Source organism: Fringilla coelebs (genome assembly GCF_963513975.1).
Source record: "Fringilla coelebs genome assembly, chromosome: 5".
NCBI classification, from domain to species: domain Eukaryota; kingdom Metazoa; phylum Chordata; class Aves; order Passeriformes; family Fringillidae; genus Fringilla; species Fringilla coelebs.
In genome coordinates, this window is record NC_140033.1 from 63971916 (window position 1) to 63987991 (window position 16076).

General features: G+C 36.8%; 1 protein-coding gene across 3 annotated transcripts in view; it reads right to left on the bottom strand.

Moving 5' to 3' along the window:
* Positions 1-2984: 2984 nt before the first annotated feature.
* The window catches only part of CCDC91 (coiled-coil domain containing 91), a 114393-nt gene continuing 101301 nt past the window's right edge, over positions 2985-16076 (bottom strand). For 2 of the 3 annotated variants that reach the window (XM_084206022.1, XM_084206021.1), the window contains exon 13: positions 2985-4362. In XM_084206022.1, the coding sequence (XP_084062148.1) occupies positions 4243-4362 (120 nt within the window). In that variant the 3' untranslated portion in view covers positions 2985-4242. Of the gene's footprint in view, positions 4363-14572; positions 14634-16076 lie in introns of those variants that run through there. The other variant, XM_084206023.1, reaches the window with a different exon arrangement.

Here is a 16076-nt window from a genome sequence, read left to right on the forward strand (position 1 = left end):
AACTATAATTATAATTATTATCACAAGAATGATGTATCACTGAATGGTGAAACAAATATAAGACCTGAGCAACTCAGCAAACACAAAACTTGATAGTGCAACTTGGGTGGTTTTTCTGTGAGGTTCTACTGTTCAAATATGACTCTAATTCAGCAGTAGGACTATTAGCTTTATGTGGGCTTTAAAATTAATAAACAATGAAAACAATGGTAGCAGATGAATCTTCTTGAAGCCTCAAAAGAACAATATTCTTGGACAGAGCACAGAAAAGAAAACATTTTTTTTTGTCAATTCCCACAAGAACATTAAATTGAATGCAAGGCATGAATTGTACCCATGTAAAAAGTGTTTTCCAGTGTTTCTTTGGCACATTTATGGACCATTGACAAAAAAAGAATGCCACAGATGTTATAAAATCTTTCTATACAGTGTTCAGGATGTCCATGTAAAAAAAATTTAAGACAATCTCATCCACACATTACGTCACTCCTGCAATGGAGCTTCCAGTACCTAAACTAATTCCATTTGATAACTGCAATGACACTGTATGTGATCTGAAAATGAGCATAAATTATATGAGTTCCCCTGATAAGCAATTTATATTGGTGGCTGAGTCCTTCCAGGAAAAAAGACAAAATCTCACTCATATTCCCTTCATCAAAGGGGTGAGAAAAATCTCTAAGCTCAAACGTGGGCACAGGAAGCAGAGGAAGAGCAGAGTCTCTAGTGCTGTATGGGAGTTTTGGTTTGAAAAGAAATTAGGCTCTCTAAAGTCATGTCTGCATGGATGATTCCAGACAGTCAGGAATTAACCTCACCATTTACTGAGCTGGCAGGACATGACACACTTCTGATCAGAAGCCAATGTAAAGATGCACAAAAAATTCAAAATACTAAAGTGATCTCAGCCTCTGGAATGACTACTGCTTCTTCCTTGTTCTGCCACCTAATGATGGCAGTGAGGGAATTCAATGCTTCAAGGAATTCAAGGGTAATTTGTTAATGAGATTCTTTGAGCAAGGCAAAAATTGAAATATTCCTGTATTGACAGTACACAGAAAACGTTGCCCATTGTTCCCTGACTTGCACACACGTGGTCTCAGAGCCAGTCTGGAATCCTGCAGTGGAAGCAGATAAGAATCCAACAGAAATCTACAGAAATACAACACAAATGTGTTGGACTGTATGATGCCACAATGTTCAGTATTAACTCTGTGTCATCTATTGGCTACAAATCACACAAATCACAAGGTCCAGAACTGCTCAGTTCCAGACCGTGGAGTAAAAGTGTTAAAACAGAGTGACCCTGCTAACACCAAGGAAAGACAGCATCCTAAACACTACATCTACTGCTGCCCTGCTTTTTGAGTCACTTCTAATACACCCTGTCCAACCCATGTCTTTATGGTTTATTATGGTGCTTTATCTCAATAAACCAAGATTTATGGTTTATTTCTAATATGAAGTATATGACCATAGAGATAAAATGTTTATTATATGAGCTTTGTTGATGTTCTGGTTCTTGCCTTTTGATTCTGAGGATTAGTTCCAGGGTTTCCTTCCAGTACAGTCTTGCCAATATTTAATACTACCAGCCAGGACTCGGAGGTGGATAAAGTTCTACCCCACAGACACACAACATGTATTTTTCCTTTTTTGTCATTCTCCAGTCCGTATGTAGGAATAAAAGAAGAATTTTAAAAAAAAGATTGAATTTTGCAAACTTGTCCCTGGCTTTAAACTGAAAGTGAAGGGGTTCAGATTGGATATTAGGAAAGAATTCCTTCCTGAGAGGGTGGTGAAGCCCTGGCACAGGTTGCACAGAGAAGCTGTGGCTGCCCCATCCCTGGAAGTGTCCAAGGCCAGGTTGAACACAGCTTGGAGCAATCTGGGATAGAGGAAGGTGTCCCTGCCCATGGCAGGGGGGTGGAATTCGACGATCTTTAAGGCCTCTTCCAATCCAGGCCATTCTGTGATTCTGATTCCCCTCTCCCAAATTTCCACACACTGCACTCTCCTATGGTTAGATAGAAGTGCTGAAAAATATCCCTAAGCTTTAAAGCTTTAGATGAGGTACAGAGAAGGTGGAAGTTATTGGATGCTGCAAAGCTCACCTACTGAATAGGTCTGGTTTTGCTGTACAAGTAAATCTCCTCTCTTAGAGTTTTGAATGTAACCCCAGCTCCCAATCTGGTCTTGCATGTCTGTGGTCCAGTCTGTAATTTTGCTTGCAGGATAGAGAGCAAGATAAAAGGACTAAAACTGTCAGAGGTAAGGAAAAAATACGTGCAGTTCTTTGTGACCATCACAATATTCATGAGCTGAAATTCAATAACTCGTGATCTAATGGGAAAGATACACCACAGTTCCCCATGAAATCTTACTGACTCCAATCATAAGCTTCTTCAAAAAGTGCTTTTACATAGTGTTGCAAGTCAGAATACAAATCTCTCCTAGTTAGGAAAAGGCTGATAAACAGGCTCTGGCTTTGAAGGGGAACACTTGGATGTGTTCAGTAAAAAAGGAATATTGTTTCCTGTGCAGGCCTAGAACAAAACCAAGAAATTCATTTAGGAACCTGCTCATATCACATTTCCACAACTAAACACACATTTGGAGAAAGCACCAGTCAATCAATTTCCTTTTACAGTACCTCAACATTCAAAAAATCCCATGGGGACATCTATGTCATCTTTGGTGCAGTTACAGAGACAGAGATACAAACAGGCTTAGGAACAGAAAATGAGTAGAAAACTTGTTAACACTACAAGATTTTCTTGTCAGCCAGAAAAAATGGAACGTGATCAGTCAATCAAGTATCAAATAGAAGACTGGATTTTAATCCATTGGCAGGGTAAGGTCATAATCTAGTAAAACCAGCACTGTTTACTTCTTCAGTGAACCTTTGTGTATACAAAAGACAAAACCATTGTGTTTGATTAGAAAAATGAAGCACAAAAAAAGATTTAAATAACAACCTTACCTTTCTGCAATACATATTTTATACTGCCAATACATGTGCAACCATTTGGTGTTCCTTATTACTTACTACAAGATAGCGATTTATGAAAAGTGCTGATGAAAAAAAAATCAGCTTAACAAAAAAACCCAAAACATCTCCAAATAAGAAGAGCCACACTTAAAAAACGTCCATAAGTAAGAGAGATCATTCTTAGTTTATTTACGTACCTAAGCATGAACACTAATTTTCCCTTATTTCATTCAGAGTTCTTTTACAGCTAAGGCCCCAGTTCTACAATCAATAGAGTGTAGGCACAGAAATTCCATTCCATCTGCTGTTAGCAAGACTAGAAAGGGCTATGAGTGATCCACAGCCCAGTAATGTCAGTGGGGAGTTTTTCTACTTCCTTCGATGCACTTAGAAAGGGCATGTGAGGTCAGCAGGCTGCACTCCTTGTTCTGTCAGAAATTCCACTGAGGCAGTGCAGTATCAGTCTCCACATAATTACATACATCTTCTTCCTGAAACTGAGGTCAGTCACATTAATCGTAATTCCATGAGAAAATGACTTTTGGATTGAACTAGCTCTGTGAAACAGAAATAAAATACATACTATACATTGGTCATGGCGATGTTTTACGCTACCCTAAACAGATGTACCGTTTAGTTTTTAAATTTTTCTGTTCCTAGAGCTGGATTTGTTTATAAATGACTTAAGAAAGGCCTGACAACACTCTTATGTTTCAGTACTGATTCTTCTGTTCTACATCAAAAGCAGTTAGAAATAATAAGCTACTCAGGTTCACCTGAGGCAATGGACTTGGGTAGATATTTTGGAAATAGAGATGGATTTGTACCTATAATCAACTAAATGTTTGTCTCCATTTTTTAAAATATCAAAAATAATGGTGAATCACATTAACACATGGTGCCAAATTTAAAACAGACATAACAGGGAAATGTTATAATTTCAGACATAACGTGGAAACTTTTGACATGGGCTACTGGAAAATATAATGGAAGCAAAATCCTAAATAAAACAAATCCTAAACAAACAAATATTTTTTTCCAAGGATTTTTCCCTCTCATATTTGCTATCTGGTAATAGTAGTAAAATAAATAAATAAATAGAAGAACATGATCCACAAACATTTCTATCAAGAATTTCAGATCAATCTTGACTCAATGATACGATCCAAAAAGATTGGAATATATTCCTCATTTGCTAGATGGAGATTTGCAGCCTCATAAATCACATTGTATCACCAGCACTAAGAATGTCAATCTCTGTCTTCTGCTGGGGCTGGCTCTTCCTTTAATAAAACATTTAATTGTTTCTGTGCACATGAAAGGAAGAGTTCCAAACTATGCAGATTTCTCTGACGGACAACTTCATCAAGCTGTTGAAATAAAAGATGAAAACAAAAAATCAATCAACTTCAAGAAAACTTGAAAACAAATGCCAGGGTTTGTCAGCAAAAATACAACCATATTAAACAAAAAAACCTCAATAACTAAAAAACCTAAGTAATTTCAATGTGTATTATTTAATAACAACTTCTCAATGGAGTATTTGACTTTCTCCAAAATAAAATGTACAGAAGGCTAAAGATAACTTTAAAGCTGTCAAATTCTATACAATCTATTTGAGAATGCTAAACAGTCTAACTGCCATGCTGGGTAAATCCCCATGGAAATTACAGCTGTTGCTTTTATAAAAACACTGCTTCAGGTTTAAAGTGACCATACATATGACAGCATATTCAAAATTTCAAAGCCTACTTGTAAATTAAAGGGGAGCATATTATAGTAGTTCCCAGAGAAAAAATTCTACATACTTGCTATTTTCTTTGCTTGTTCCTACATTTTATCCCCTAATGCCAAACAATGTGAACTAGATAGATAGATAGATAGATAGATAGATAGATAGATAGATATATCATTGCTGTATAGATAATCTTCCCCACCAAAAAAGATAAGATTTGGCAGGGTTGATAATATAAATGACAAAAATATGGTTTACTGAAAAGCATTTGAATTTTTTAAACATTAATTAATAAATAAAATGCACTGCAAAATTCCTTCCATTTGAATATTGAAGTTCAGATGTCAAACAAATATTATCACAACCGAGAGATGTTTTTCAATCTGACTATCCTTTAATCAGCCCAAATTCAACTAAATCTATTGAGGACACAGGGTGAGACTGAAAAGTAGTGGTACAAGGCTAATATGGCACAAAAATTATGCCCCTCAAGGGAAAGGAAGTAATGGAATTTTGAAGAAGTCAGCACTTCAGCCAGATTCTTGTGCACAGATTCATATGCAATGGAAAATGGAAGGTTTTTCAAAAAATGTATCCTGACTCATATATTTCGAACTCACAGCTTTAATTACAGCTTTCAACTAAAACTGATCTGCTTATCAATCAGCAGTCCAGTTAATTGCTCTAACAGACACTTGAATGCCCATTTTGTTTCATAACAGATAGCCTTTTTAAAAAAATATCAACACAGAATGCAAGGCAAGGATAGCGACAGCTTCCCACTTCACTTTGAAAATGCACTCAGGAAAAACTTGCAGCGCTGTGATTTAATACACAAATGAAAACATTTTTATCACCCTGTGCTTTTCTGTTCCATAAGTTCCTCTAATTTATGCAAAACTGGGTAGTTAGAATATTTTGGCAATTTGTTTCAACAGAGATGAATGTATCAAATCTAGCCACCAGCAGAAAACACACGTATTTTCTAAACACCCACAATCATAAAACTCTCCTTTAATAATAGAAGCACAGAATCACAGGATGGTTTGGTTTGGAAGGGACTTTAAAGATCATCCAGTTGCAATCCCCTGCCATGGGCAGGGGCATCTCCCACTGGACCAGGTTGCTCAGAGCCCCATCCCACCCAGTCTGCCTCTCTTTCTACTTCTGCAAACCTTCAGCTGTTCAAAATGTTGCATCTCTCTGCAAAAGCAGGCATTAGGGCTCCATACACGGCCTGATGAGAACCTGGCCCACTGATTTACAACAGATTTTAAAGCAGATCTAGTTCAAATAAATGTCAGAAAAGTCTGTTCTTCATATATTCAAGTAACAGCTGCTACTGACAAGAAAATGGAAGGAACAGCAAACTAATCTCTAAAGAAGTTGTTTCTGGAAGAGTGTGGAACAATGTAACAAAAAAACCCCTACTTTGTTGTGCTGATGCATTTTCTCTGATTTGAAAAGTATCTTGCCTCCTTTGTTATCTTCTGGGCCAAAACATTTTGCTTGGGAAAGCTTGCTTTTTTTTTTTTTTTTTTTTTTGCTTGTGATCCATATTTCTTTGGGGAATGAATGGCCAGACAGAGCACAGTTCACATAATATCATCTGTTGCATGCTAAGAAAGAACATGAGATACCTCTTTCTCTAATTAATATAATTCTCACATTATGTCATTATGCTTCTAGTAGGTATAGTAATTGGAGAAGCTCAGCATGAAAGTGAATTTTGGTGATTTCCTTTTATTGCATGTTATATCATTATACTCCTAGACAATTCTGTATTGAGCTTTGACCATAAGCTTTGGCTAAACTCTCCATTTTCTTTTCATGCAGCCTTTCCTTGCAAATTATGCTTTAAAGGCACCAGGGTAGCTCACCAGATGTGTGCTCTGATGTGCTGCTGCTCAATTTCTTTACCAAGGCTGCAATCTCAAATTGTATAGGATTAAATTTATTTCACCAAGTACTAAAGTAAATGTTTAATGTGTGTAGTGATTGGCTGCAGCACAAAAAACCCAGAATTTCTTCAGGCTTGAGCAAGATTTTAAAAGTCTCAAATGAATTAAGTACACATTTGAGGAGTCTTTGTTGAACTCAAGTGGTTAGTTGGTAGTCTCCATTTGTGCATAAGTAAAGTTTATTGCTTGTTAAACATTTATGTAAATACAATAACATAAAACTTGAGAATTCAGTTCCCCCTTGTTTGCTCAGTTTATGAATATGCATTGCCTTGAGCAGGACATTCTAAAAATCTTCAATGCTGCAGTAAATGACAAAAAGATGACAAACCAGAAAGACTTGGGATCTTCATATAATACAAAAAGAGAAGCAATGATGCTGTCTTTGAAAATGGTACTTTTGAATGTATTCAGAAGGAGAACATGCTTGTTAATGGGAAAATTGGCTTGGCTGGGAAATAGAAACAAATGAAGCTTTGTTATATAATATATTGCTTAATAAACTGTTAGCAATAGACAGAGCTTTCTTGAAGAGTGCCTCCACATTGCTGTGCTCCTGCTTGCATAATATACAACAAAATAGGAAAATTTATAAGATATTTTAAATCTCACTTTTCCAAACAGCCTTCTCTCTATATTTCTAGGTCCTGTTAATTTCATGGAATGACCTCATGATTTAAACAAACATAAACAGACATTTGGCAAATTTAAATGTGACTTTCATGCAAATGTAATTGGTATGAATCACATATTTGGGCTGGAGCATTCACACAACCAACCCAACCCAACTGCTCTTATTCTATAGATGCTGAAAAATGCATCAAGTTGGTTCAGATCTGCCAAGGGCATTTTCCTACACCCTACTGTCACTGGTGTGATTGCTAGTCATCAACATTTCTCTCTCATTTCATGAAATCTATTAGTTCAAAGTTCCCAAATTCTTTAAACTGTGTCTAGTTGGTGGAGCTTTAATTTTATCAAAGCTTTAATGTTCCAGAACTTCATCATTTTAAGTTACCCAACAGCATATTTTTACTCTGTACAGATTTTATTTTTTTCCTTAAGAACCAGAGGTTGTTCCTCTATGCATTTGTATGCATCCTGCTGAGAAAGTGGATATATGAGATTTGAAAAAAACACTTCTTGAATTCCACTCCTTAAATTCCCACTATCCTTCAGACATTTCATTCACCAAAAATGACCAGAGTCTTGCAGGACCGTCCAACACACTCAGTGCTGTTTGTTCTCCTCTCTTTAAAGCCTCAGTCCACTTTTCAGCTCTAAGTGCATTTCCACACTGTTCCTGGCCAAAGATGCCTGGATGACACACCCTCAGAAGTGGGGTCTCACCTCAGTCACACCCACAGGCCAGCCAGGATGCAAGGCATGACCTGAAGGCACAAACCCCAGCAGAACTGCTGAGCAGATGCAAGAATTTGACTTGGGAAATGGAAAAAAAAGGAAAATAAAAGGCACTGTATTACCACCAGGAGAATGTTTCTACCCCAGCCTGCTCTATTTCACTTTAAGTCAAACCATCACTTTAAGTTCCCCCCTGCATCACTTCAGCCACCCACAGCTCAAACCAAACCAAAGTTAACCACCATTCTTAGCTCTACGTTGTCCTAGATTTATCTTACCTTTCAAATTCTCTGTGAAATGGGGAGAAAGTCTACATGAGTGATGCCTGAAGTAGAAATTAGTTTCTTACACAAACAACTCAGCATGCACATCTTTCATACCTTCCCCTTGCAATATCTACTTGCAAATAGGTTTGTTTACATGGCATTCATACTCATCTTCCTCTAATAAATACTCACCAGCTTATTTAAATACTTAAATTACTAGAGGAGAAACCCAGCCAGAACTCTATAAATAATTGTTGTATGTCAGAATTATACTCTCCCTTTCTAGTAACTAACAAAATAGCACATGGAAAATATAATTTTAGGTTGAGCACTGAAACATATGAGATGAAATCCTGATCTCACCATAGATTTATGGTGAGATCAGGATTTCATCTCGTATGTTTCAGTGCTTAACCTAAAATTCAGATACACCAAAGGTGTATTTTCTTATTAATCTCACTATGGCCTGAAGTTCACCCAGGAAAGTGAAGAAAACAAAATTCATGTTAAATATGGCTGTTCAGTTTTCCCATCTGTATAAATATGACTGTTTAAAAGTGTATTTTTCAAAATTATCTCTCAGATAACACAACTTCCCAATACCTAATGTATTTTCAGCTGTAGGAATAATAGCTACATTTATTCAAACACATATTGAAAAATTTACCTGTACTTTGAATGATAATTGGAGGATTAATGTATTTAGTAGCAGTTCAGCTCATTACACTGGCTCTGTGATACTAACATGAGTAAAAACTGCAATCTTTTTATTATGAAATCCAACAAATACAATGACCAGAGATAAAAAAAAAGAAAAAGAGCAAAGATGTTGAGGAAGAAAGCTTTTAATTGGACTTTTATTACTGGTGTTTTTGTAGTTGATCACACATAAAAGAAATAAAAAATAATGCCACATATGTGAAGCAGAGCAATTTCCCTAACATCATAAAATCAAAAATAAGGGTTTGAGTCCTGTTATGTTTTCAGGAAAAATGCAAAGAAGTTCATATAGGAACTATCCCAGCTGTGATATTTACACTTAAGTTCATCCATACAGGAGGAAGGGGCAGTGGGAGAAGACTTAAAATCCTCAAAAGGATCCTTGTTACTCAAAGAAAACCATGTTAATGCAAAGACAGGAAAATTTCAAATGCAAAATGAATGTTTTGGAGAACTGAAAACACAGAGATGGGTGTGTGAAGAGAATGGGTTCTGAAGGTGGATTTAAGGGACTGATTATAAGGATTTCCATTTATTTAGTGTTTACAAGTAGCTGCTGGTTGGCTCTTGAATAGGATTCATCACCAAGGCATTTCTTTGAAGTTAAATATTTATTAGCCACAGGTAATTATTCACAGACATCCATCTGGCATAATTTCATATTTTTCAAAGGACTTGCAGTATAAGCATTTTTATACATTTCCTGTCCCCTCTCTGATGAATGTTCAATAGAAAGGGGACATTTTGACACCAGAGGTAAAACAATTGAAGCTTTGTTTTAATAACTGGTAAAGTAGTTTGCCCTAGTTAATTTAGTCTTAATTGCTCTTTGTATTTTAATTGCTGATAAATATACTAAAGCTTTGTCGGTTTGCTGTTTGCAAACAAACTGATTTCCATTTTCTATTTGTCTGAATGGTTTTGTATTATATAAATTTACTAACTAAAAAACCTTTCTCTTTCTGAGAAAGAAAATAGAAATTGAAGAATGATGACAGGCCTACTTCAGGCTACATTTTTTTATAATTTAGTTAAACATCTTTTTGGAAGTAAATGAATATAAGACTAAACTGAAAATTCCTATTTCTACTTGAAAAGACTGGAATAATTTTTCATTTTATTCTATAGCTCTGACTTAGCACTGTTTGATCAACACTTAGATGGATGTGTCCATGGAGAGCAGCACACCAGTAAAAACACTGATGATGACAGATAGCTTTTCTAAATACTTCTATACTTACTTATTAGGGACTAGAGGAGCAAATTTAAGTCCCTTTGAAATCAGTGGAATCAGGAATATACATTACTTAAGTGTAAGGCAGAAATTAGAGTGATGCTCGATTTGTTCATGTATATAAATAATTTGCTAAAAAATTTTGTCAGTGGCACTTCCTCCTCTGTGCAGGGACTTGTCTGAAAACAACAACATGTTAAAAACACACTGGGTTGCTCCTGGAGCAGGGAATCCAGATATAACACATCTTCTTGCTTAGAGTCAGCCATTGATGTTGCAACTGAATTTGCCTTTAGGTATTTCTGTTTCTCCCAATTACCTGTACATCTGTACCTAACAATAATTACCTAACAATAGGTAATTATTTTTAAATGATTTTGGCATCAGTCTGAGCTATAAATTACAGCTATGGTCTTTCTGAGCAATGGTCTGAACTTCAATTCTAAGTGAATAAATTGTTTTGCATTTTAAATACATGATACTTTCTAAATATTTTTGGAGGCAAAGTGTTTTGGAAAAATAATGGCTTTTAATGTATGATCAAAACCTTAACTTTTGCAGGCTCCTGCTGGCCCAATTGATGGTGAAAAGCACTATTGCACCTTAGTGCAAAGATTCCACTGTACTGGATATCATCCAACAAACACAGCCCAACAGACCCTTGCAGTGTAATTAAACACTCATCAATCTCTTTTCAGGGCTTGATTGGCCAATGTTCCTCTTTGAGGAAAATTCAAAGACAAGGGCTTTGCTTTGTACAATTTCTATGATATATAGACAGGTTTTGTTTGGGTTTTTGTCCCCCCACAACTAACCCACTCCAGTGAATGAGCCTGACACGATCCTGAAAGGTTCTGTAGCTGCAGAAATTCAGCCACATCCTAATATTTTCTAGTAAAACTATGGGTTCAGAACTCTTTCTTGGTGCACTAACATGAACTACTTCCCACAGATTCAACAGAAGGCATTAAAAAATTCCCTAGCACATTAAACAAGCCATATAGAAAAATTATTACCTTGAGGAACCTGCAAATCTGAGAGTTGGATGAAGAAACAATGAACTACTTCCTCTCATATCTATAATGGATGAGAAGGAAAACAGATCCATATGGTACATATGTGCAGCAGAGCTTATTTTAGAGTTAATCCCAGGACAGGACATTTTTGTCTGTCCACCTGTGAATTTCTGCTATTGATAACACTTACTAAGTATATAAAAACAAGGTTCTTCATGGCTGTAATTTATACAGTATCTCCTACACATTAGAAAGTCATCAGTGTTGAAGACAACCTCTAGGAAAGAGTGATGTTTAATAAATTATATTGCCATGTGAAAATGTTTGGGTTTTTTCCCCCTTTAAATAAATAATGCTGCAACTTCTAAACCTTAAGGATTTTATGCTCAGAATTTGATCATTAAAATAATACCATATGTTGGACACATCTTTAAAACAGATTTGCCTGGTTTGCTGAAGGTGGTGGGAAAACAGCCTGTCAAACCTCTCAGAATCTCCACTGTCTCCCAGCTGGACCCAGGAATGTAAGAAAACACTAACTTTTCTTTATATAATAACAAGAAAGAAATTTGCTTTCAATCAAGGAAATTAGATCAAGTGCAAAAAGAACTAAAATCCGTTGCAGCATCTGCTCAGACTACTGCAGAAGGTGGAAAATAGGAATTTTCTAAGCCCACAGAAAGAATAATGAGTATTTATATGCATTAGCACATGAGAAATCTCTGCAGCGACCTACCTACTTAACAGGTTACAAACCTGGGGCTTCTTCTTTTTTTAAAATTATTTATAGACTATAGCCATACACTAAAAATAGGAGTTTCCATAATTGCAGCTGTAATTGCTGATTGGTCCAGCAATCTGATTGTTGTGGTTTTAAGTCACGGGATCAAGCTTCTTAAAACAAACATACAGAAACACATGCAAACAGTGTCTTCAAAATCTCTGACTGACAAACAGTTTATATTTGGCCCTGGCAAATGCCTAAACAGCTTCTGAAACACAATGGATTACAGTTTCCACAAGGCAGGCACAAGCAGAATAACCACAATGTGGTCAAATTCATCAGATCACTTCCTCTGATATGAAAAAAGAGAACTAGAACTTTACAACAGCACCTAAACAAAGGATTTATAAGTGGCTCAGACTGATTTCTATCCAGGCTTGTCAGAGCCTGAATGCTCACAGAGTGTAGAAGTCCTTAATAGCTTTCTCCTAATCTCCAACTGCTTTAAGTAACCAAATCAGTCTTGGGCACTATCACATCCTGATTTAATACAGCTACAAATGACTTGGCAGAGATTACACAGGGCTTCTGTGGAGCTTCATAAGCCCAAATTGCCACCTTTCCAGGAAAATGCCTGAAGACTATCAGACTATGCTTCCTGAAAAGCCCTGAGTGCAGGGCTGGGTGACAGATCTGGTATCACAGATCTGTTTCATTTGTCAGTATGCAAACATGTTCCAAATTAATCCACAGTAACCACGCTTGGTTAAAAGCAGCAACAACCTTCCTACACATAAAAATTGCTATTGTTATCCAGCCAAATAAAAATAATGTTATCTGATGGGCTCATGTTGAGTCATGCTCACAGAATTGCCTTACAGTGCCCAGATGATATCTACAGAACTGGATTCATTAAGCCTAACTGAAAAGCAAACAGCAAACACAGACATTAATCAGAACAATATTTTTTTATTACTGTGAATATGTATTTTGCATTATCTGTGAATAAGTATGTAAAACAGAAATAATAATTGCATCATAAGTGTTTGCAGTGCATACAAATTGGAAAAAAAAATACCCTTATAATGTGCATGACTGTGAAACCACAGTTGTATGACTGCTGCTCCATTGCCATGGGTGCTTTCTGAACATCTATATCTAATATCATCCTTCAAACAGAAGGCTCAGCAGGTGCACAGCTGCCTTCCCTCTAAGAAAGGTAACAGCTGGTTGATAACACATGGCAGAGAATCACTGCTTTAGGCTGGGAGGTGAAAAAACTGTGTTCTATGGAAAGCTGAAGCTACAAATAACATAATGAGTCAGACTGTAATTAATCTACCTAGATATCAAGGAGACTGCAGTTGCACCATGATTATCTAGAGGTTCCTGTGAAATTTTGACACTGTCACAACCTCTAAAGCCAAGTGTCCCCTAACAACACACTGGAATTTGGTAAATAGAAGCAGCAGGAGAAAAATCCCACCTCTTGGTTTTGAGGAACACTTGATTCAACAGCCAGGTTTTCATTTCAAGGAAACTTTAAGATGTGACAGGATGAAAAAGGACATTCTAGAAGTCATGGGCAGAGGTGATAATACATGAAATACAGGTATCTTTCTAAAATTACCATTGTAAGTTACAGTTGATGGATTCACACAAAGAAATTAAATGAGGAAAACCAGCCTGCAGCAAATCTGTGATAAATTTAGCATTAAATCTGTGGCAATATATATGCATTAGGATAAGCATTTATACATTAAGGTTCAGGGAATACAAAATTAACGTCCTACTATTCAGACAGAAAATTTTGAGCCCACATTTACTACTGGACTTCTTCAGTATTGACAAGATTGAACTCAATGTCTTTTCTGGCAGTAACATTTTACTGAAAAACCTCAAGTTTGGTGTTTGAAGCCAAGCTACCACAGCAAAATTCAGGGCAGCTGCTGGTAAAACAGTTCATAAAGCTGCAGCTGCAACACTGTCATCAAAGGCAAGACCTCCTTGTTTCAAAACACACACAGATTGAGTGCCCACAGCTCTCAGCATGTCATCACTTACAACACCACAGGCAGGAAGATTCTAAAGGAGGAGGGAGAAATAACCAGCAGGACACAATAATCTGCAGGTTTTCTGCTCCATGCTACTCCAAATCCTTCCTGCCACTGCCAGCCAGTGGAGACTCCTCAACAGCAGGGATAGAGTGCATTCCCCAAAGCAAGGCTTCCTTTGGGTACCTGCCTGGCTATTCTTCTGCTTTTCCAGATGCAAATCTGTGTCAAGGCTTTGGTGAGAAATTACACCCAGAACAAACAATTTACTAGTTGAGATGGTGACAATACAAAGCAATGCTCCACTTTCAGAAGGCTTCAAACCCTGTTTTATTATAGCATGCATGCTTTTTATACATTCCTACAAAACTCCTGAGTTTGGAGTTTACTCATTGGCCAGGAAGGACAAACAGAGTGTTTATTGGAATAGACAGCTGCAGGTTTCTCTTATTTATCCTTCTTTCTTTCTTTGTTTCTAAGTCAATGACCTTGGTAGAAAATTCTTTCAGGTGTAAATGTGGATCCTCTTATCAAACTTGTCTCTGGCTCACAGAAGTTGCTGTAAAACTCTTTGACATACAACCACAAAGAGAACAGCAGTTTTTCACATTAGCAATACCTTGTTTCATATTAATTAAAAAAAACCAAAAAAACAAACCACAAGAAACTGTTGCTTAGCAGGGTGTGGTGGAGGGAAAGGGCAAGGGAGAGAAAAATATACTTGACCAAATTATATGAGTCAGTAGCCTGCAGCCAAAGCAGAAAAATAACATATATACTTATTAACTATAAGTCATTGAAGCATCTTGCTGAACTTCTAACACACAGCTAAATATTTGAATGTAAAAATTAAACAGGAAACCACATCCCATTGCTTCATCTATCTAATCTTGCTACTGCTGTAGGTAAGAAAATTTATTTCTTTACACGTTTCTCTTGCTTCACAGACAACTTGATTAAGTCTCAAATTTTGATCTGACTGGCTTTGCTGCAGGAATCCAATTGCAGGAAATAATTGTAGGAAAGATTCATCAAAACACATATGGTAAGGCAAACTTTCCCATTTACTTTTAAAAGATCTGAGTTCAGCAAAAAGCATACCTGATAAAAACAGGATAAAAACAGCAAAAAACATACCTGAAAAGAAAAGAGCAAAGAAGCTGCAAAATTTGGGGTAAAAATACTCTGAATTTTCCTGCATATGACCAACTACAAAAAGTCTCAAAATAATTCCCCAGCTAAAAGAATAAGCAGATAAAACTACTGAGGTTCAAGTACCTCCACATAAAAGACTTGGGTGTTAATGAGAAGCAGCACAAAAACCCCAAACAAACCCTGAACTAGGAATATTCCTCAGCTGTAGGAAAACACAGCTCAGAACAGAATAAACCATCCTTATACACAAAGTTATCTGCTCATTTTACTTGTGCAGTGAACAAGAGAAAAAAATAATACAGCCAAGACAATCTGCCAAGTAATGTGACTTTGTGGTGGTTCTGCAAGAACTCTGGGCTTATCCCATCCTGGTACAAGGACAGAGAAATTCTACAGAGCACCTCATTAAAATGACTGTGATTCCTGGATCTTTGCAACACAAACACAGAGACCACAAAACTGCCCCTGCTTGTCATGGAAACAATGGAGAAAAGGGGCTTCTGTGCTCTGCCTTTGTCTCTCTGGGCCTCAATTCCAGCGTAATTAAAATGGTATCACAAGAATCTAGGGATGAAAGAGACAGTGACCCAACTTCTGATCTCTGCACTGGGAACTCATAACAAAATCAATCAGAGTGGAACAATTGCCTCTTCTCTTCTGCACTGTGGCAGCCTTGCAGGTGCATGCCAAAAAGCCTTTGCTGAGCACAGCCGTCATTAACTCTCTAAGACTCTTTAGGATCCCCTTGGTGCTACAAGAATGGTACAGCAGGGACTTGGAAAAAGCCAAGAAGTTGACCTATGACTAAGAAAATAAAACTGCAGATGATATTCTTAGCTTTAATTAATCCAAGTGAT